The sequence below is a fragment of the Heptranchias perlo genome, chromosome 23 (assembly GCF_035084215.1).
Source record: "Heptranchias perlo isolate sHepPer1 chromosome 23, sHepPer1.hap1, whole genome shotgun sequence".
Taxonomy (NCBI): domain Eukaryota; kingdom Metazoa; phylum Chordata; class Chondrichthyes; order Hexanchiformes; family Hexanchidae; genus Heptranchias; species Heptranchias perlo.
The window spans coordinates 46,450,556-46,474,335 of NC_090347.1; the positions used below are offsets into that span (position 1 = coordinate 46,450,556).

At 50.8% G+C, this 23,780-nt stretch overlaps 1 protein-coding gene across 1 annotated transcript in view; it reads right to left on the minus strand.

Annotated features, from left to right (window-relative positions):
- Positions 1–926: 926 nt before the first annotated feature.
- LOC137341308 (Na(+)/H(+) exchange regulatory cofactor NHE-RF1-like) overlaps positions 927–23,780 on the minus strand; it is a 139,843-nt gene continuing 116,989 nt past the window's right edge. Inside the window, exons 4-6 of the mRNA XM_068004428.1 lie at positions 18,083–18,126; positions 8,649–8,765; positions 927–5,343 (exon numbers count right to left, since the gene is read on the minus strand). Of these exons, the coding sequence (XP_067860529.1) occupies positions 5,188–5,343; positions 8,649–8,765; positions 18,083–18,126 (317 nt within the window). The 3' untranslated portion in view covers positions 927–5,187. The remainder of the gene's footprint in view (positions 5,344–8,648; positions 8,766–18,082; positions 18,127–23,780) is intronic.

The following is a 23,780-nucleotide window of genomic DNA, read 5'->3' on the forward strand; positions in this document are numbered from 1 at the left end:
ACAGAAAATAATGAACTGCATCCCCTGAGCTCCCAGCGGGGAGGAGAAACATCAACGAGTTCAAACAACTCGACAGAGTAAAATCCAGACCCACGAAGCTTGGAAAATCTGTGTGTTCTCTCGAATTTCATTCAAACTCAGTTTCACACTCACAATAACACACATTGTGGCATCTCAATCAGACATTGCTGTGCAGTGCATTTACACACAGGTCAGCGACCTCAGCAAACTCCGACAGACCCAGCCTGTACCCCCCCCCACCCACTCACTCCCATCCGAACCCCCCCCCCACCCACTCCCATCCGAACCCCCCTCCCCACCCACTCCCATCCGAACCCCCTCCCCACCCACCCACTCCCATCCGAACCCCCCTCCCCACCCACTCCCATCCGAACCCCCCTCCCCACCCACTCCCATCCGAACCCCCCTCCCCACCCACTCCCATCCGAACCCCCCTCCCCACCCACTCCCATCCGAACCCCCTCCCCACCCACCCACTCCCATCCGAACCCCCCCCCCCACCCACTCCCATCCGAACCCCCCTCCCCACCCACTCCCATCCGAACCCCCCTCCCCACCCACTCCCATCCGAACCCCCTCCCCACCCACTCCCATCCGAACCCCCTCCCCACCCACTCCCATCCGAACCCCCCCCCACCCACTCCCATCCGAACACCCAACAGACCCACCCCCCGAACATCCCACCCCAAACATTCCCACCCCGACAGACCCACCCCGACAGACCCACCCCGACAGACCCACCCCGACAGACCCACCCCCCAAACCCAGCCTGAGCAGACCCCCTCGACAGACCCACCCTGAAACTCCAACCCTCCCCCACCACCCCAGCCAGACCCGCCCCGAACACCCCCGCCCCCCCCCCCAGTGTCCAATATCGATCATGTCCCACACAGAAACAGACACGGTTCTTTGATTTTAACTTTTATTTCTTAAAATTTACACACACATTGGTAAAAATATAGTTTCTAAAAATTACAATGTGTCTGAATTTGGACAACAAATCGTTCTCTTTTACACTCGACCCTGCGGACTGAGAGAAACACATGGAACTCCTGCCCGTTACACTTGGAAATCCTTTCTAAGACTTGAAGTGTCTATAATTCATAGCTTGCATTAATTAAATCAGAGTCTACACTTGTGACCTGCTCCACTCCACTTCCCGTCAAATACAGTCTACTGATAAAATAAAAGCCAATAACAGAGGAACAAATATAAACATTTACAAGAGTTCAATCCCAGCCAAGGATTCCCAGAGCTGAAATTGGCATTTTACTTCACCCAAACACTTCCAATGCCATCTTTCGGTCAGCCTAGGTCATTTGTTTTTTAATATAAAGTGTACAAGTCGTAATGCAAAAAAAAGAAAATGCAAAGTAAAAATACACTGACAAGACAGAACGTCACATTCCGGACAGTCCCGAAAGAGACCATGACTCTACCCTGACTAACCCCCGACACACTGCTCCCCGGGACCAGGACTAAACCCTGCTTCGAGATGGTTAAAATGGGTGTAAAGATAGAAGCACTGAAAGGTCGCCATGGTGACATGCGGAGAGAGGAGGAGATCAGAGGCCTGGAGAAACGGTTTACGTTGGAAATCCTGCTCGAACTCCACTATCCCCCAATACAGCAGGTCCTCATCTCAACAGGAGATCCCCAGGGTTAAAATACAAAGGGGGAGGGGCAATGCAATCTGTCACCTTCTCCCGACCGATTCATAGCTCACGGAATCACGTTTACAAATTTCAGTGACTCTGAGGGTCGCCACTTGTCTCATTAGAAGTAACATTTTTGCAGATTTACACAGATTTTATTGACTAACCTAAACCATTTTTTAAAAATTTGTTTTGAACTTCATGCACTGGAAGAGGGGAAACATGGAACTCCCGCCTGATCATTGGTGCATCATTTCACTCTGCATTTCTTTAATTCTACGTCCCAGCTTTTATTAAACTGAATTAATTTTAAACCGAAAACCCCTTTGGATGCAAGTGCAACATGCGCAGAGCCTGATAGATTTCCAGGTTCAGGAAGCTATTCAGGTCAGAACTCACTTGTGGCACTTAAAAGCAAATTACGAACATCACTGGTTGTGATAATCCACAGGCTGCTCACAGATTCCATTATTCAGCAAGGACCATTGGGAATTCCAGTTAAAGAACAGGAGGAGACAGAGCACCGTGTGCAGAGTGGAATGAGTTAATAAAACACTGAAAACACAACAAAAATCAACTAGACTGCAGAGATCACAGTTAAGAACTGACAGATGAGGAGTCCCTTTTATACCCCGTCATCTAGAGGATGGTCTAAATAAAAGGTACAAACCAACAAGGGACAATAATCCTACCCTCTCAGGACATGATTCTGTCAGAAGGAAGGGGATCAGCATTTCCTTCCTTGATCTTTTCCTAGCAGGTTAATTGGATTCGATGGCACTTTTGGGAGCGAGAGGAGAAAGTGATCAGAATAAAGCAAAGCCGCACACTCTCCAGGACAGCAGTTATCTCGCTAAATATTTCGGTGTCTGAGGAGGCTGTTACAATCCAAATAAAAGCTTCATTCATGATCACAAGCACTGAACTGAGGGAGGTTGGTCTTTGAAAAGAAGGAGACTTGAAAATGACCAAATTGAAGTTTTCAGGATTACGGACAAATCTAAATTGTTCGCTATGGTGTGGGGTTTGGACACCAAGACACACAAGTTTTAAATAAAGGAGATGGAACTTACATTGCACATGGCTAATACCCTCGGTATAGTGAGTTACAAGGGGTGGCCATTGAAACAAAGTATAGAGAGGAGATACACTACTGGACAGAGACAGGATATGATAAAAAGGTGGATAAGGTGTGTTGAGATCAAATCATAGAAAGGTTACAGCATGGAAGGAGGCCATTCAGCCCATCGAGTCCATGCTGGCTCTATGCAAGAGCAATCCAGCTAATCCCACTCCCTCGCCCTATCCCCGTAGCCCTGCAAATTTTTTCCTTTCAAGTACTTATCCAGTTCCCTTTTGAAGGCCATGATTGAATCTGCCTCCACCACCCCCTCGGGCAGTGCATTCCAGATCCTAACCACTCGCTGTGTAAAAAAGATTTTCCTCATGTCACCTTTGGCTCTTTTGCCAATCACCTTAAATCTATATTCTCTGGTTCTTGACCCTTCTGCCAATGGGAACAGTTTCTCTCTATCTATGGGCCAAAGGCAGGTATATGGAGTTAGATCACAGATCAGCCATGATCTTATCAAATGGCGGAGCAGGCACGAGGGGCTGAATGGCCGACTCCTGTTTCTATCTACTCTGTCTCGACCCTTCATGATTTTGAATACCTCTATCAAATCTCCTCTCAACCTTCTCTGTTCCAAGGAGAACAACCCCAGCTTCTCCAGTCTATCCACGTAACTAAAGTCCCTCATCCCTGGAATCATTCTAGTAAATCTCTTCTGCATCCTCTCCAAGGCCTTCACATCTTTCCTAAAGTGCGGTGCCCAGAACTGGACACAATACTCCAGTTGTGGTCGAACCAGTGTTTTATAAAGGTTCATCATGACTTCCATACTTTTGTACTCTGTGCCTCTATTTATAAAGCCCAGGATCCCGTATGCTTTTTTAGCTGCTTTCTCAACCTGCCCTGCCATCTTCAACGATTTGTGTACATATACCCCCAGATCTCTGTTCCTGTATCCCATTTAAAATTGTGCCCTCTAGTTTATATTGCCTCTCCTCGTTCTTCCTACTGAAATGTATCAGTTCGCACTTTTCTGCGTTGAATTTCATCTGCCACGTGTCCGCCCATTCCACCAGCCTGTCTATATCCTCTTGAAGTCTATCACTATCCTCCTCACTGTTTACTACACTTCCAAGTTTTGTGTCAATGGGTTTGATGTTCTTGAATTATGTTCTAAATGCCAGTCCAAATAAAGTCCCAGGTAACAGGTGTAGTATGGAGTGTTGGCAAACAGGTCTCGTTCTCGTTCAAGCAGAATCCACACTCGTGGTCAGTCAGTTTGAGCTTGGGTTGGGACCTTAACCAGTTTGCGAGTGACTTTCATGGGCAGCTACCGACCCAAGGTCAGCACTGGCCAACGAGACAAGCGGGACTCTCACGGGCGTGGGTCATTCTGTCAGCACGGACTGATATCCTTGCCATTCCAACATGTACAGCGCTCATCGCCTTTTATCAAAGCCTCGCCCAGCAACAGGAACTAAATGGGTTCTTTTCTAATGAATCCAGTTTATTAATTGCAGTGGGCAGATTAGATATGATTTCAATAGGGGAGAATCTAAATAAAAAATGATCTAACAAGACTGCACGCAACAGGTTAGAGAAAGAGTGAGGCCAACACCCGATCCCCTCATTGTCAGAACCCGGCTTCTATTCTTCAAATAAGCATGATTCGTTTGGGCAATGTAAAACAGGTCTCCAGAGGTTTAACTCCCTGCGAATCACAAGCAAGAAACAATTTCTGTAAAAATCACTCGCAAGTGGCAAGTGTCAGCCATGCTGGGCACAGAGTTTGAAGAGAGATTTAAAACTCACCCTGCTTTTACTAACCGAAGGGACCCGGTTTAAGCTCAGGCAGCAATGGTGTAAAGGTGCCTGGTCTGAAAACCACACACACCTGGCTCGTATTCACCCAACACAACCAACCTCCAACAGGCAAATGGCAGAGGGGGATCTGGGATGGGGCAGGTAAAGAGACTTGAAAGAGGCAAATACAGGATACTGTGCCCACCCCCACAGCACTGAGCCACCCCCAGCCCTGTCTGAGTGACCGCTAGCATCAGGAGCTGCCGGTGAGAACCCCAGGGGCAGTCCCATGTCTCACCATCCCACTCACAACCACTTCGAGGGGGTCTCCAACATACGGTCTGGACCAAAACTCTGACCACAGATGGGGAGGGGAGGAGGGAGAGGGCTCAACACTCCTGCCCCTTGTTCTACTAACACAAACCAGGCCAATTACAACAGGGCACTGTGCTGGACTTGGCCTGGTTTTGGCCAAAGGGAGGCACGGGTTCATTAACCGGTGAGACAAGGGACTTGGCCCTCTTAGAATGGACTAGTTAAGACTAGCTGGGTTTGGAAAAACATAATTAGCAGAGAAATTATTTTTTTCTTAAGTTATTAAAGCCAAAGATCAGATTAGCGAAGGGCACGTCTCTTCTACAAGTTGCTGAACAGCTCGTTCTTCTTGCTCCAGTCCATCTGTGGGGCCCGCTTGCTCGAGCGCTTCGAGTGGACCTTCTCCTTCGCCGCCGCTGCAGAGGTACTGAGGCTCAGACCCACCTCGACAAACTTAGCACCGCCTTCGGGACGAGGCTACCAAACACAAAGGAGAGAATGGTCAGAATCCCCCCCCCCCATGACCCATCGCCAGGGGGGGTCGGAGAAAGGGGAAACTTGCATTTATATAGCGCCTTTCACAACCTCAGGACGTCCCAAAGTGCTTTCCAGTCAATGAGGTACTTTTGGAGTGTAGTCACTGTTGTAATGTAGGAAACGCGGCAGCCAGATCCCACTAACAGGAATGAGATAATGACCTGATCCTTTGTTTTATTGATGTTGGTTGAGGGATAAACATTGGCCAGGACACCGGGGAGAACTCCCCTGCTCTTCTTCGAAATAATGCCATGGGATCTTTTACATCCACCTGAGAGGGCAGACAGGGCCTCGTTTAATGTCTTATCTGAAAGACGGCACCTCTGACAGTGCAGCACTCCCTCAGTACTGCACTGGAGTGTCAGCCTGGATTATGTGCTCAAGTCTCTGGAGTAGGACTTGAACTCACGACCTTCTGACTCAGAGGAGAGTGTGCTAACCACAGAGCCACGGCTAACAAAGCATGGGAGCTGCACACGACAGCCCCAGGAGCACAGGGCGAGGCAAATCCTGCATTAGGGGACCAACCCAACACCAACCCCTCAGTGCTGGCACAATAGGTTTATTCTTTGTAAATTTAAAGATTTGTTTCCCATCCTCTCCCCTCTCCTGAAGACCCTGACCCTTTCTGGGGACACCAGCACCTCACCCATGTTGGTGTTGTTCTTTATGCGAATCTAGACAGTAAGCATCAGCAGGTTAGTCAACCGTGGGAGGCATGATTAGTCAAGCTCATCCAATGTGCCCACATATCGCAGAATAGCGAGCAGGAGCAAGCATGATGGGGGATTTCGTTCCCCCTCCCCTGCCGACCCAGCGGCACCGAGGATAATCGTAACAGTCAATCAATAGCCGCCCAGCTGAGGTCAGCTAACTCAGACCGAAGCGGGGACCTTCGGGGGGGTTGTGGCTGGCCTCCTGCACCCACAGACCACATTTATTTAAGGAAGCTCACATCTCTTTACAAACTTAAGGCTCCTGATACTCAGACTCTGAGCTGAACAAACTCTTGATTTTGCTCTCTCCGGCTTCACAGGTGAAGCATTGGGAGTCAAAGTTCGAAGTAGTGAGCCTATCCCATCATTTAGTACAAGACCAAACCCACCATACTTTAAAACTTTACACGGAGCGCTGTTACACTCATCGGATTATAAGCAAGATATCACACACTTACAGTCACAACAATACCACAACTGAGAGGTTATACCTATCAGGAAAGAGTAAAGAGGCTAGGCTCTTTCTCTGGAAAAAAGACTGAGGGGTGACCTAATAGAGGTCTTTAATATTATGAAAGGGTTTGATAGGGTAGATGTAGAGAACATGTTTCCACTTGTGGGGGAGACCAGAACTAGGGGCAGTAAATATAAGATAGTCACTAATAAATCCAATAGGGAATTCAGGAGAAACTTCAGTACCCAGTGAGTGGTTAGACTGTGGAACTCGCTACCACAAGTAGTTAAGGTAAATAGCATAGATGCATTTAAGGGGAAGCTAGATAAACACATGAGGGAGAAAGGAATAGAAGGATATGCTGATCGGGTTAGCTAAAGTAAGGAGGGAGGAGGCTCGTGTGGAGCATAAACACCGGCCCAGACCAGTTGGGTTGAATGGCCTGTTTCTGTGCTGTACATTCTATGTAATTCTATGTAACAGTTTGCATTATATAGAGCCTTTAATGTAGTAAAATGTCCCAAGGCGTTTCACAGGATCGTTATCAAACGAAAACCGAGCCACATAAGGAGATATTAGGACAGGTGACCAAAAGCTTGGTCAAAGTGGTAGGTATTAAGAAGTATCTTAAAAGGAGAGAGAAGCGGAGAGGTTTAGGGAGGGAATTCCAGAGCTTAGGGTCTAGGCAGCTGAAGGCACGGTTGCCAATGGTGGAGTGATTAAAATCAGGGATGAGCAAGAGGCCAGAATTGGAGGAGCGCAGAGATCTCGGAGGGTTGTTGGGCTGGAGAAGGTTACAGAGATAGGGAGGGGCGAGGCAAGGAAGGATTTAAACACAAGGATAAGAATTTTAAAATCAAGATGTTGCCGAGCCTGGAGCCAGTATAGGTCAGCGAGCACAGGGGTGATGGGTCAACGGGACTTGGTGCAAGCTAGAAAACGGGCAACTGAGCTCCCCCTGGTTATGAGAAACACTGAGCTTCAGCTCCCAACCCGTGCTGAGGTATGTGATCTCAGGTGGGGCTGGAGAATGGGTGCTACAATTGGGCTCAGTACTTTCGGGAGTTGGAAAACCAACCAGGAACGGACCCTGCTCCTCACAGCTATCCAGTAACTCGTGCTAGGTGTGCACGTGTTGGTATCTGGTGAAGGCACGATTGGGATCACAGATGACCAACCCCCCAACTCCCTCCGTGACACCCACTGCCCAAGCTCACGCCAGAGGGTGCTCGTAGAACCCAGGCCCCGTCTGCCCCCTCAGGTGAATGTAAAAGATCCCATGACACTATTGGAAGAAGAGCAGGGGAATTCTCCCCAGTGTCCTGGCCAATATTTATCCCTCAACCAACATCACAAAAACAGATTTTCTGGTCATTATCACATTGCTGTTTGTTGTTTCAAATTGCATTTCTCTACATTCCACAGAGACTACACTTCAAAAGCACTTAATTGGCTACAGAGTGCTTTGGGACATCCTAAGATTGTGAAAGGCGATATATAAATGTGAGTTTGTCTTCAACAACTGTACCCCTGGAGGAGGAAATCTGTGGAAAAGGGAGAAATAAAAAGCAGGAGATTCCCTATTCGAAAGTGCCAGAGTCAACAATCTCTTCACCTCAGAGACTTGGAGGGCAAAAGACAGTCACACACCTGCGCTTTAAGAGGGAACATGACAAGTTCCTGAGGGTGGAGGATATCTGCAGTTACAGCGGGTAACTTGCTCTTTAATTGCGACTATGTCGAATCACGGCCAACTGCAGTCTCTTGGAGCTTTTGCTCGATTGCCTTATGGAGAATCAGTGGGATTCCCTGGAGTTTTTTCTGAATTGCCCGCAGGTTTTCCAGAGATTTTGGCCTCTCCGGGAAGGAATGTGGCGAGGGGTTGGGTCAACGTTGTACAAGACTCCACCGCCAACTGAAGAGGGTGGGCATGAAAGTTTCTCCTCGATCTTTTCACATGACCGCCTCACTAACACAAAGCGACAAAGACACAGAAGGAGCTGACTGTCTGTTGTCAGAACTCGGTCACGGATCCCGGTCCATGGACAAGGACATAAGCAAATTAAAAAATGTACCTCTTCCATCTGGGCACTTGATTCTCTGCCTGGAGTTGTTGGTGTTGAGGGGGTTGATGACGAATTAGAAGATGGTGCTGATGAGGGTGTCACTGCTGCAGATACATTTCCATTGGCCTGTAAATGGGGACAAGATTGAGGAGAGTCATCAGCACAGTTCACAGGAAAGTAGGAAGAAATAAGAAAACGCATTGAGCTGAATATCTCTCTGGGAGTTACAGCCACATCTTGGAGCTCCCCAGACCACCTCGGTCCCCGTTTTGCTCGGCCAGTTTCCATTTACTATTGGCTGTATCAGGACCTCAAAGTTCAGACAAAAGCTGAGGGCAAGGCTGGGTGCAGTATTTTATATTCAAAGCTCCATTTCAGACGGTAGACTGAAGTTCCCATTGGTAACTCTGGTGCAGGGAGGCCAGTTTGCAGCCTGGCTCCCTGGGGTCAGTCTGAAGCCTCAGTTCCAATTATCCACTGTGTCAGTCCAGGTCATATAGCAATGCTCTCAATCAGACGTCACTGAGTGTCCGAGCAGGGAGGGAGGACAGGCTGCTCATGCCTCACTGCAAGTAGTAAAAATAAACTTCAAAGTTTCGACTCATAGACCCACCCACTCCTGTTCTCAGGCCCGCAGGTTGCACACTGAGCTGTGTAACCCATCAATACAAGGCAGCACCATCAGGTGAGCTGGTTGGATGAGCAGATCTGTCCCAGTGAAGCAGTTTACACTTCCTGCATTGATGCCCAGGGAACAGGTTTCCACAGCTAACACTGGTGAGGCAGAAGGGGAGCATGCCTGATAACACTGGATCGATGTTCAGGGGGCAGGTCCCTACAGCTAACACTGGTGAGTCGGGTGGAGGGCGAGTCTGATGTTATTGGACTGTCTGCGATGCTCAAGTTCCTGAGACACAACAACACTGTGTTCAGATATTCTCGGGAATCAACTATACAGAAGAAAGAGACAAGGGAGGGTGGGGGGAGGAGAAGAGAGAGGAGGGTGGGGGGAGGAGAAGAGAGAGGAGGGTGGGGGGAGGAGAAGAGAGAGAGAGAGAGAGAAATGGGGGGGGGGGAGAGAGAGAGTGAGGTGGGGGGGGGGAGAGAGAGAGAGAGAGAGAGAAATGGGGGGAGAGAGAGAGAGAAGAGGGGGGAAGAGAGAGAGAGAGAGAGAAGAGGGAGAGAGAGAGAGAGAGAGAAGAGGGGGAGAGAGCGAGAGAGAAGAGGGGGAGAGAGAGAGAGGGGGAGAGAGAGAGGGGGAGAGAGAGAGAGGGGGGAGAGAGAGAGAGGGGGAGAGAGAGAGGGGGAGAGAGAGAGAGGGGGAGAGAGAGAGAGGGGGAGAGAGAGAGAGGGGGAGAGAGAGAGAGGGGGAGAGAGAGAGAGGGAGAGAGGGGGAGAGAGAGAGGGGGAGAGAGAGAGAGGGGGAGAGAGAGAGAGGGGGAGAGAGAGAGAGGGGGAGAGAGAGAGAGGGGGAGAGAGAGAGAGGGGGAGAGGGGGAGAGAGAGAGGGGGAGAGAGAGAGGGGGAGAGAGAGGGGGAGAGAGAGGGGGAGAGAGAGGGGGGGAGAGAGAGAGGGGGAGAGAGAGAGGGGGAGAGAGAGGGGGAGAGAGAGGGGGAGAGAGAGGGGGAGAGAGAGGGGGAGAGAGAGGGGGAGAGAGAGGGGGAGAGAGAGGGGGAGAGAGAGGGGGAGAGAGAGAGGGGGAGAGAGAGAGGGGGAGAGAGAGGGGGGGAGAGAGAGGGGGAGAGAGAGGGGGAGAGAGAGGGGGAGAGAGAGAGGGGGGAGAGAGAGGGGGGGAGAGAGAGGGGGGGAGAGAGAGGGGGGGAGAGAGAGGGGGGGAGAGAGAGGGGGGAGAGAGAGGGGGGGAGAGAGAGGGGGGGAGAGAGAGGGGGGGAGAGAGAGGGGGGGGAGAGAGAGGGGGGGGAGAGAGAGAGGGGGGGAGAGAGGGGGGGGAGAGAGGGGGGGGGGAGAGAGGGGGGAGAGGGGGGGGAGAGAGGGGGGGAGAGAGAGGGGGAGAGAGAGGGGGGGAGGGAGAGGGGGAGGGAGAGAGGGGAGAGAGAGGGAGGGGAGAGAGAGGGGGGAAGGGGGGGTGAGAGAGGGGGAAGGGGGGGTGAGAGAGGGGGAAGGGGGTGAGAGAGGGGGAAGGGGGTGAGAGAGGGGGAAGGGGGTGAGAGAGGGGGAAGGGGGGGGTGAGAGAGGGGGAAGGGGGGGTGAGAGAGAGAGGGGGAGAGCGAGGGGGAAGGGGGGAGAGAGAGGGGGAAGGGGGGGAGAGAGGGGGAAGGGGGGAGAGAGAGGGGGAAGGGGGGGAGAGAGGGGGAAGGGGGAGAGAGAGGGGGAAGGGGGGAGAGAGGGGGAAGGGGGGAGAGAGGGGGAAGGGGGGAGAGAGGGGGAAGGGGGGAGAGAGGGGGAAGGGGGGAGAGAGGGGGAAGGGGGGGAGAGAGAGAGAGGAGAGTGGGAGAGAGAGAGAGAGAGAGAGAGAGAAGAGGGGGGAGAGGGAGAGAGAGAGGGAGGGGTGGGGGGAGAGAGAGAGAGTGAGATATGGAGGGGGGGGAGAGAGGGAGAGAGAGATATGGAGGGTGGGGGGAAGAGAGAGAGAGGGAGGGAGGTTGGGGGGGGGGGGAAGAGAGAGAGAGAGAGAGGTTGGGGGGGCGGGGGGGGGGGGGGGGGAGAGAGAGAGAGAGAGAGGGGGAGAGAGGGAGGGGTGGGAAGAGAGATTGCCCCCACACCCAGGACAGGAAAGAGATCCTGTAGTGATACGAAGTAAACAATACTGAAGGGCCACGAGTGGTTCCAGGATTACACTTTGTTCTTGGAATGGCCACATTTATTGCCCATTCTGAGGACTGGAGTCAGGTGTAGGCCAAACCGGGTAAAGAGAGCAGGCTTTTTTTTTATTCGTTCACGGGATGTGGGCGTCGCTGGCGAGGCCGGCATTTATTGCCCATCCCTAATTGCCCTTGAGAAGGTGGTGGTGAGCCGCCTTCTTGAACCGCTGCAGTCCGTGTGGTGAAGGTTCTCCCACAGTGCTGTTAGGAAGGGAGTTCCAGGATTTTGACCCAGCGACGATGAAGGAACGGCGATATATTTCCAAGTCGGGATGGTGTGTGACTTGGAGGGGAACGTGCAGGTGGTGTTGTTCCCATGTGCCTGCTGCTCTTGTCCTTCTAGGTGGTCGAGGTCGCGGGTTTGGGAGGTGCTGTCGAACAAGCCTTGGCGAGTTGCTGCAGTGCATCCTGTGGATGGTACACACTGCAGCCACTGTGCACCGGTGGTGAAGGGAGTGAATGTTTAGGGTGGTGGATGGGGTGCCAATCAAGCGGGCTGCTTTGTCCTGGATGGTGTCGAGCTTCTTGAGTGTTGTTGGAGCTGCACTCATCCAGGCAAGTGGAGAGTATTCCATCACACTCCTGACTTGTGCCTTGTAGATGGTGGAAAGGCTTTGGGGAGTCAGGAGGTGAGTCACTCGCCGCAGAATACCCAGCCTCTGACCTGCTCTCGTAGCAACAGTATTTATATGGCTGGTCCAATTAAGTTTCTGGTCAATGGTGACCCCCAGGATGTTGATGGTGGGGGATTCGGCAATGGTAATGCCGTTAAATGTCAAGGGGAGGTGGTTAGACTCTCTCTTGTTGGAGATGGTCATTGCCTGGCATTTATCTGGCGCGAATGTTACTTGCCACTTATGAGCCCAAGCCTGGATGTTGTCCAGGTCTTGCTGCATGCGGGCTCGGACTGCTTCATTATTTGAGGGGTTGCGAATGGAACTGAACACTGTGCAGTCATCAGCGAACATTCCCATTTCTGACCTTATGATGGAGGGAAGGTCATTGATGAAGCAGCTGAAGATGGTTGGGCCCAGGACACTGCCCTGAGGAACTCCTGCAGCAATGCCCTGGGGGCTGAGATGATTGGCCTCCAACAACCACGACCATCTTCCTTTGTGCCAGGTATGACTCCAGCCACTGGAGAGTTTTCCCCCTGATTCCCATGGACTTCAATTTTACTAGGGCTCCTTGATGCCACATTCGGTCAAATGCTGCCTTGATGTCAAGGGCAGTCACTCTCACCTCACCTCTGGAATTCAGCTCTTTTGTCCATGTTTGGACCAAGGCTGTAATGAGGTCTGGAGCCGAGTGGTCCTGGCGGAACCCAAACTGAGCATCGGTGAGCAGGTTATTGGTGAGTAAGTGCCGCTTGATAGCACTGTCGACGACACCTTCCATCACTTTGCTGATGATTGAGAGTAGACTGATGGGACGGTAATTGGCCGGATTGGATTTGTCCTGCTTTTTGTGGACAGGACATATCTGGGCAATTTTCCACATTGTCGGGTAGATGCCAGTGTTGTAGCTGTACTGGAACAGCTTGGCTAGAGGCGCAGCTAATTCTGGAGCACAAGGCTTCAGCACTACAGCTGGGATGTTGTCGGGGCCCATAGCCTTTGCTGTATCCAGTGCACTCAGCCGTTTCTTGATATCACGTGGAGTGAATCGAATTGGCCGAAGACTGGCTTCCGTGGTGGTGGGGATATCGGGAGGAGGCCGAGATGGATCATCCACTCGGCACTTCTGGCTGAAGATGGTTGCAAACGCTTCAGCCTTGTCTTTTGCATTCACGTGCTGGACTCCACCATCATTGAGGATGGGGATGTTTGCAGAGCCTCCTCCTCCTGTTAGTTGTTTAATTGTCCACCACCATTCACGACTGGATGTGGCAGGACTGCAGAGCTTTGATCTGATCCGTTGGTTGTGGAACTGCTTAGCTCTGTCCTTCCCTGAAGGACGTTAGTGAACCAGTTGGGTTTTTAAACAACGATCTGACAGCTTCACGGTCACTTTCTGATGCCAGCCCACAGGATCACCAGGTTTACTGAATTGAATTTTACAACTTGCCGTGGTGGGATTTGAACTCACCATTGTTGGGTTACTGGTCCAGGACCAGAACCACTAAGCTTGCTAGCATATCCTCACTCACCCAGTCATGTCCTGGATAGTGCCTGGGGTTAGAGTTCACCTCCTGTTGGGTCCCAGCCACAGCCAGGGGCAGAGGTCACTCACTCCCCATTAAGGATGTCTGTCTATGGCAGGCCTTCGATAGCCCATTACCAGTGTGAAAGCCTCATGGTTTTTCTTCTTCCCGTTTGGGAGGGACCGCACTGCATGCCATTCCCCACCGTCCTGTCTGACTAGCTACAGATCATGTTATCTGGGAAACTGTGCCCTTCCAGCAGGACAATCAGAACCTGGGGTTTCCTAACACTGCAGAGACGCCCAGCAGCTCCTTCAAACGAGCACGGTCTAAATGCTAAATAACTGCATAGCAGGAAATCACTAACACCCCCACCCTGGTAGTATTTTATAACAACAGCTTGCGCTCAAGATAGATCAGCCACATCACAGGTCACATTTCTGATCCACAAAGAGTCTACACAGACTCAGTCAAATGGCAGTGAGGATTAGCAGGGCGAGCATTTACTGCACAGGTCACCTGACAGTTAAGTAGAAGGACTCTTGGCAAGACTCGTCCCTAGATTAGTGAGGGATTGTGAGTCACTAAGAGTGAGCCAGATGGACGGTCAAACATTAAATGCACGGACTTCTCTGTTGCTTCTTGTTATCCGTAACTTTGCCATAGGGTAACAGATGGTTGGTCGTAGCCAGGGCAACAGTTATGAACATAGGAACAGGAGGAGGCCATTCAGCCCCTCAAGCCTGTTCCACTAGTCAATTAGATCATGGCTGATCTGTATCCTAACTCCTACCTGCCTTTGTTCCATAGCCCTTAATACCCTTGCCTAACAAAAATCTATCAATCTCAATTGTGAAATCTTCAACTGACCCTCAGTCTCAACAGGTTTTTGAGGGACAGAGTTCCAGATTTCCACTCCCCTTTGTGTGAAGAAATGCTTCCTGACATCACCCCTGAACGGCCTGGCTCTAATTTTAAGGTCATGCCCCCTTGTTCTGGACTCCCCCACCAGAGGGAATAGTTTCTTTCTTTCTCACCCTATCAAATCCTTCAATCTTAATCACCTCACTTAGATCACCCTTAATCTTCTATATTCAAGGGAATACAACCCTAGTCTATGCAACCTGTCCTTGTAATTTAACCCTTTTATCCCTGGTACTATTCTGGTGAATCTGCCCTGCACCCCCTCCAAGGCCAATATATCCTTCCTGAGGTGCGGTCCCTAGAACTGAACCCAGTGCTCTAAATGGGGTCTGACCAGAGCTTTATATAACTGTAACATAACTTCCACCCCCTTGTATTCCAGCCCTCTTGAGATAAAGGCCAACATTCCATTAGCCTTTTTAATTATTTTTTGTACCTTTTTTTTTTATTCGTTCACGGATTGTGGGCGTCGCTGGCAAGGCCGGCATTTATTGCCCATCCCTAATTGCCCTCGAGAAGGTGGTGGTGAGCCGCCTTCTTGAACCGCTGCAGTCCGTGTGGTGACGGTTCTCCCACAGTGCTGTTAGGAAGGGAGTTCCAGGATTTTGACCCAGCGACAATGAAGGCCGGTGCCTAGTGGTCCGATGCCGGGTAGTCCGTCCGGTTTTATTCTTATTATGACTTTTCGTAGCGAGATTTTACAACTGAGTGGCTTGCTAAGCCATTTCAGAGGGCAATTAAGAATCAACCACATTGCTGTGGGTCTGGAGTCACATATAGGCCAGACCGGGTAAGGACGGCAGGTTTCCTTCCCTAAAGGACATTAGTGAACCAGATAGGTTTTTACGACAATCCGGTAGTTTCATGGCCATCATTACTGATACTAGTATTTTAATTCCAGATTTTTATTTAATTAATTGAATTTAGCTTTGTGATTTCTGTACTTGGACGCCTAAATCTCTCCGCTCCTCCACAGTTCCGAGCTTCTCAACATTTAGAAAATACTCTGATCAATCTTTCTTAGGTCCAAAGTGGATGACCTCACACTTCCCCACATTGAACTCCATCTACCACAGCTTTGCCCACTCACTTAATCACAGACAAACACACAAAGCACAAATGACAGCAGAAGAGATCAGTGTAGTATTTAAGCAGCTGTGACAGAGGCTCATTAAAATAGTACAACAATCAGTTTGTAACCTCACCCACATCTCCTTTCCTGGGTAAAATGAATGCATCTACCAGACAACAGGGAACCAACCAGCAAACACAGGCCCCAAACCACAGGGTGCGTGTGTAATCTGAGGGAAATGGCTGAGAACACAAGCTCTCTTTTTGTAACTTCTGTACCAGTTTAAACATTACAATAAAAGGAAGGATTTTGTACCAGGCAGATCAACAGGATAAAAGAAAGGGATCAAGAATATTTTACATAGAATTACACCAAATTTACAGCACAGAAACAGGCCATTCAGCCCATCTGGTCTGGGCCAGTGTTTATGCTCCACACGAGCCTCCTCCCTCCCTACTTCATCTAACCCTATCAGTACATCCTTCTATTCCTTTCTCCCTCATGTGCTTATCGAGCTTCCTCTTAAATGTATCTATGCTATTAACCTCAACTACTCCTTGTGGTAGCGAGTTCCACATTCTAACCACTCTTTGGGTAAAGAAGTTTCTCCTGAATTCTTTATTGGACTTATTAGTGACTAGCTGATAATAATGGCCCCTAGTTTTGGACTGCCCACAAGTGGAAACATTTTCTCTACTTCAATTCATTTCAGTAGGTTTTAACATCCAGAACACTCATCCTTCAGGCAGATCTATCAGTTTCATCTCGTGAGTATGAAGTTGCCCCGTGATATTGCTCTGCATTGCAGCATTAATCTTCACTCTGCACAGGGGGCTATCTGATACTCACATCCTCCTTGTGTTTCGTATTTTAAGGTTACTGATTTAAGCTTGCCCACTGCCTGGGAGATCACGGCGCTGCCCAGTGCAACACTAAGCTGCACAGACCAGAAGGTGCCAGCTCGATGCTCAGTCTGTGCAGAGTATCGAGGATACTACAATTAGCCCCACACCCCGGGGTCAGCCAATGGACCCCAGTGCGTGCAGCCCGGTTGTTGAAGCCGATGAGGCTTTTTGAGGCGAGTGGAGGTTTGAATCTGCTGTTTGACACAACAACTTGCTTTTATATAGCGAATTTAACGTGGTAAAATGTCCCAAGGCGCTTCACAGGAACGTATTCAAATAAAATGGAGGCACCACCTCTACTAAACAGGGGGTTGGATGCTGGGCTGCTCAGCCACTTGTCTGCAGACTGGGTTTCCTTTCGCTTCATTGCTGCCCCTCACTTAGCTCTCTCTACCCTTCAGCCTTGGCAGAGGTGACAGATATGTTGTGCTGCTTCTTGGGCCTTTCAAAAGGCTCTGAGAATTTGGTGATGGAAGGAAAGGGGGATAAAGGGATATGGGAACAGGGCGGGTACATGGGATTAGGACGACCACTCGTGTGGAGGATAAATACCAACATGGACTGATTGGTCAGTTTCCGTTTTCTAATTTCTATGTCAAAAAAGTCCGACATAAAAACTGCACACATCGAATATTCCTCCAGGGAAATTCCAGCAAGAACCCCATGAAATACCATTGCTTTACCACAAATATAATTGGACTGGACTAGGGAGCGGCTGATGGAGCGTTACTGGCAGTCGGAGAGTGTGGCCAGCTTCCACTTGGCTGGGGGACACTGCATTCCCAGCACGGTAGGCTGAAGCCAGTCCAACTGCCTAATCCGAAGACAGTGCCGGTTTTAGATCCGAAATGGAGAGCATTCATCACAGAATAAAACTAATCCCAAGGCAGACAGCTTTCTGGAGCAGAGCCAAGGACAGATCAACAACAATAAAAAGCGCATCTAGTCCAGGTCAGCGAAGGCCCAGTGGGAATAAAGGCACCAGGAAGGCCTCAGGTTTGGTCATGGTTGGAGCAGAGTTGGGCCAATCTCAGCCACAGTGACGGCCTCAGTATCCCTCGTGAAAGAGAGATACACGAAGGTTGCCAACCCTCCAGGATTACCCTGGAGTCTCCAGGAATTGAAGATTAAGGTCCAGGACACTGCTGCGAGCAAATCCAGGAGACAAATCATCAGGGCATTAAAAAAAAATTGAGGTTTTTTTTCAATTTCTTTGAACACTTTTACCTATTAATTATAAAAATATTGGAGATGGGGGAGAAAAAGGCTGTTTGACTGGGCGGGGCAAATGGAGGGGGGAGGTCATGATGACACCTCCAGGAATACATCCCCAGTGCTGACGGAAGTCATGGACGGTGCCAGCTATTAGTGCTATCTTCATTTAAAAAAGAACTTCTCTATTAAGCATTTAAACGGCAAGGAACAAGAAAGAAAAGAAACGGCTGCAAAGGGGCAGCTTCAGAAAGTGGGGGGCGGGGGGGGAAGAGTTTTGATGATGCCCTGCACTTGAACACCAACTACTGTAAACTACATGCCAGCATAAGAAAGAAAGTAATGAAATAAAAGCAGCTTTCTACCTTCTGTTCGACGTCCCCATTTACAAGCGGCTGTGGTAGAGGCCCTGCAAAATAGAACAAAGAAACACTCCGTTAGTATTCAGGTCGAGTTTGCAGTCCCAGCTGCCAGTATCAAACTCAAACACAGTCACACTGAACACACATCAGACACCATCAAACTCAAACACAGTCACTGAACACACATCAGACACCATCAAACTCAAACACAGTCACACTGAACACACATCAGACACCATCAAACTCAAACACAGTCACACTGAACACACATCAGACACCATCAAACTCAAACACAGTCACACTGAACACACATCAGACACCATCAAACTCAAACACAGTCACACTGAACACACATCAGACACCATCAAACTCAAACACAGTCACACTGAACACACATCAGACACCATCAAACTCAAACACAGTCACACTGAACACACATCAGACACCATCAAACTCAAACACGCAACAGACACCAAACGCAAACAGTCAATGAACACACATCAGACACCATCAAACTCAAACACAGTCACACTGAACACACATCAGACACCATCAAACTCAAACACGCAACAGACACCAAACGCAAACAGTCAATGAACACACATCAGACGCCACCAATGTCCCAGACTCTTCCATCACCATCCCTGGGTATGTCCTGTCCCACCGGCAGGACAGACCGACCAAAGGTGGCGGTACAGTGATATACAGTCAGGAGGGAGTGGCCCTGGGAGTCCTCAACATTGACTCCGGACCCCATGAAATCTCATGGCATCAGTTCAAACATGGGCAAGGAAACCGCCTGCTGATTACCACCTACCACCCTCCCTCAGCTGATGAATCAGTCCTCCTCCATGTTGAACACCACTTGGAGGAAGCAAGGGCACAGAATGTACTCTGGGTGGGGGACTTCAATGTCCATCACCAAGTGTGGCTCGGTATCACCACGACTGACCGAGCTGGCCGACTCCTGAAAGACATAGCTGCCAGACTGGGCCTGCAGCAGGTGGTGAGCGAACCAACACGAGGGAAAAACTTACTTGACCTCGTCTTCACCAATCGACCTGTCGCAGATGCATCTGTCCATGACAGTATTGGTAGGAGTGACCACCGCACAGTCCTTGTGGAGGTGAAGTCCCGTCTTCACACTGAGGACACCATCCAATGTGTTATGTGGCACTATCACCGTGCTAAATGGGATAGATTCAGAACAGATCTAGCAGCTCAAAACTGGGCATCCATGAGGCACTGTGGGCCATCAGCAGCAGCAGAATTGTATTCCAGCACAATCTGTGACCTCATGGCCCGGCATATTCCTCACTCTACCATTACCAACAAGCCTGGTTCAATGAGGAGTGTGGGAGAGCATGCCAGGAGCAGCACCAGGCGTACCTAAAGATGAGGTGCCAACCTGGTGAAGCTACAACTCAGGACTACGTGCATGCTAAACAGCGGAAGCAACATGCTATAGACAGAGCGAAGCGATTCCACAACCAGCAGATCAGATCAAAGTTCTGCAGTCCTGCCACATCCAGTCGTGAATGATGGTGGACAATTAAATAACTAATGGGAGGAGGAGGCTCTACAAACATCCCCATCCTCAATGATGGCAGAGCCCAGCACGTGAGTGCAAAAGACAAGGCTGAAGCGTTTGCAACCATCTTCAGCCAGAAGTGCCGAGTGGATGATCCATCTTGGCCTCCTCCCGATATCCCCACCATCACAGAAGCCAGTCTTCAGCCAATTCGATTCACTCCACGTGATATCAAGAAACGGCTGAGTGCACTGGATACAGCAAAGGCTATGGGCCCCAACAACATCCCAGCTGTAGTGCTGAAGACTTGTGCTCCAGAACTAGCTGCGCCTCTAGCCAAGCTGTTCCAGTACAGCTACAACACTGGCATCTACCCAACAATGTGGAAAATTGCCCAGGTATGTCCTGTCCACAAAAAGCAGGACAAATCCAATCCGGCCAATTACCGCCCCATCAGTCTACTCTCAATCATCAGCAAAGTGATGGAAGGTGTTGTCGACAGTGCTATCAAGGGGCACTTACTCACCAATAACCTGCTCACCAATGCTCAGTTTGGGTTCCGCCAGGACCACTCGGCTCCAGACCTCATTACAGCCTTGGTCCAAACATGGACAAAAGAGCTGAATTCCAGAGGTGAGGTGAGAGTGACTGCCCTTGACATCAAGGCAGCATTTGACCGAGTGTGGCATCAAGGAGCCCCAGTAAAATTGAAGTCAATGGGAATCAGGGGGAAAACTCTCCAGTAGCTGGAGTCATACCTAGCACAAAGGAAGATGGTAGTGGTTGTTGGAGGCCAATCATCTCAGCCCCTGGGCATTGCTGCAGGAGTTCCTCAGGGCAGTGTCCTAGGTCCAACCATCTTCAGCTGCTTCATCAATGACCTTCCCTCCATCATAAGGTTAGAAATGGGGATGTTCGCTGATGATTGCACAGTGTTCAGTTCCATTCGTAACCCCTCAAATAATGAAGCAGTCCGAGCCCGCATGCAGCAAGACCTGGACAACATCCAGTCTTGGGCTGATAAGTGGCAAGTAACATTCGCGCCAGACAAGTGCCAGGCAATGACCATCTCCAACAAGAGAGAGTCCAACCACCTCCTCTTGACGTTCAACGGCATTACCATTGCCGAATCCCCCACCATCAACATCCTGGGGGGTCACCATTGACCAGAAATTTAACTGCTCCAGGCATATAAATACTGTGGTTACAAGAGCAGGTCAGAGGCTGAATATTCTGCGGCGAGTGACTCACCTCCTGACTCCCCAAAACCATCTACAAGGCACAAGTCAGGAAATGTGATGGAATACTCTCCACTTGCTTGGAGAGTGCAGCTCCAACAATACTTATGAAGCTCAACATCATCCAAGATAAAGCAGCCCGCTTGATTGGCACCCCATCCACCACCCTAAACATTCACTCCCTTCACCACCGGCGCACTGTGGCTGCAGTGTGCACCATCCACAGGATGCACTGCACAACTCGCCAAGGCTTCTTCGACAGCACCTCCCAAACCCGCGACCTCTACCACCTAGAACGACAAGAGCAGCAGGCACATGGGAACAACACCACCTGCACGTTCCCTTCCAAGTCACACACCATCCCGACTTGGAAATATATTGCCGTTCCTTCATCGTCGCTGGGTCAAAATCCTGGAACTCCCTTCCTAACAGCACTGTGGGAGAACTTTCACCACACGGACTGCAGTGGTTCAAGAAGGCGGCTCACCACCACCTTCTCAATGGCAATTGGGATGGGCAATAAATGCTGGCCTCGCCAGCGATGCCCACATTCCGTGAACGAATTTTAAAAAATCAAACTCAAACACAGTCAATGAACACACAACAGACACCATCAAACGCTAACACAGTACAGTCCTCAACACTCCACACCATGCCCACACTCTACAGTTCCCAAATCTGTTGACTGCCTTCAACACACCGACCTGATCAGGCATCACTGCAATCCCCCAGCTTGGGTCAAGGAACGGGCCTCACCAACCTGAACTCCTGTACTTTCATTAAAATACAAGTTTTGCAAGTTGCGGCCTCAGCTGGAGTACAATCCAAGCTGTCAAACTCAAACTCCAGAGAAATCACATCATCGCAACTTATTGAAAACCAGGCTGTTACATAGCAGCAGCTGAAAGGATTTTGTGTTCAATAAAGACCACCCGATGTTTGCGATGGAAGACCTTTCTGAAGTCAGAATTTAATTATTTTTGGACCACCAGCACATTACCGCAACATTGCAAGCCCAAATTCCATGTTCATGCCAAGTTTATTCGCACACACTGTGGAGACTGACCCTCCTGTAGTATTGAAAAGTTCTGGGAAAGTGTGCCTGTTTCTAAACTATACGACTCACAGTATCTCAGGCAAGAGCATCTGCTGCATTCTGAACAAGCAGAGGGACCAGCACATCTAACTGTCAGTGTAGAGGGAGCTTTACTCCGCATCTAACCTGGGATGTACCTGCCCTGGGAGTGCAATTAAATGGTTACAATACTCAGATTGAGGAATGGGCAGTTTTGTCCATATCACTGAGTTTAATCCAGTGATGGATGTTGCAGCTTTAACAATCTGTGTTACAGGTGGAGCAACATAAAGGGGGAGAAACAGGCTCATTGTGGTGAACAAGCCCTTTACTGCCTCACGCGTGGGAATAAAAAGGACACCTTGTCTCAACAAATCCAAAACACATTCCACAAGCTCCAGTATCACATCGCAGGCCAGTAATAGGATTTGCAGCGTAAATATCTACTTTCCCTTTATAATTGAGTGATCACACTCAAGGTTTGTGCTCAGCATTTCAATCACCAGAAACTCACTAGAGAGCATTACAGGCTCTGAATGTTTCATTAGTCCAAGCTTTGAGCATGAGAGGGAGAGCGGGGGCGGGGGAAGAGAGGGAGAGCGGGGGGGGGGGGGGGAGGGAATAGAGGGAGAGCGGGGGGGGGGGGGGAATAGAGGGAGAGCGGGGGGGGAATAGGGGGAGAGCGGGGGGGGGAATAGGGGGAGAGCGGGGGGGGGAATAGGGGGAGAGCGGGGGGGGGAGAGAGGGAGAGCGGGGGGGGGAGAGAGGGAGAGCGGGGGGGGGAGAGAGGGAGAGCGGGGGGGGGAGAGAGGGAGAGCGGGGGGGGGGAAGAGAGAGGGAGAGCGGGGGGGGGGGGGGGAGAGAGGGAGAGCGGGGGGGGGGGGAGAGAGAGGGGGGGGGAGAGAGGGAGAGAGGGGGGGGGAGAGAGGGAGAGCGGGGGGGGGGGGGGGGAGAGAGGGAGAGCGGGGGGGGGGGGGGGGGGAGAGAGGGAGAGCGGGGGGGGGGGGGGGAGGGAGAGCGGGGGGGGGGGAGAGAGCGGGGGGGGGGGGGGAAGAGAGGGAGAGCGGGGGGGGGGGAGAGAGGGAGAGCGGGGGGGGGGGGGGGGGGGGGAGAGGGGGGGAAGAGAGGGAGAGCGGGGGGTGGGGAAGAGAGGGGGGGGGGGAAGAGAGGGAGAGCGGGGGGGGGGGGGGGGGAAGAGAGGGAGAGCGGGGGGGGGGAGGGGAGAGAGGAAGAGAGGGAGAGCGGGGGGGGGGGGGGGCAGAGAGGGGAGAGGAAGAGCGGGGGTGGAAGAGAGGGGAGAGAGAGAGGAAGGAGGGGAGAGAGGGGAGGGGGAGGGGAGAGAGGGAAGGGGGAGGGGGTGGGAAGGGGGGAGGGAAGAGAGAGGGAGGGAAGAGAGGGAGGGCGGAGGGGAGAGAAGGAGGGGTTGGGAAGGGAGGAGGGAAGAGAGAGGGAAGGGGAAGATCGGAGAGGGAAGGGGTGGCAGGTAGTGATAAAGATAGAAAGTGTGTGAAGAGACACTTGGACTTACATTTCAGGGCAAAAGTACATCGTAGTGTACGGAGCAGAGAGCAGAGCTGGCATGGGTCAGCGAGAGGCTGTGAAGCAGATCATAGCCACGCTCACCGGCATCAATTCCCTTTGTGGAAACTGCACTTAGACCAATATACTTCTCGTCCGATACTCAAATCAGCGTCTCATATTGCTCACCTCTCCAACTGCTCTCTGGATGCGCTGCACTGCCACCTGTTTCAATGCAGCCAGTGAAAGCCCTTCTTCCCACCCTGCATGGTCAGCTCCAGAGAAAGCCATGGATCTGTCCTTGGCCCCTGCTCTTCCTCATTCACCTGCTGCCTCTTA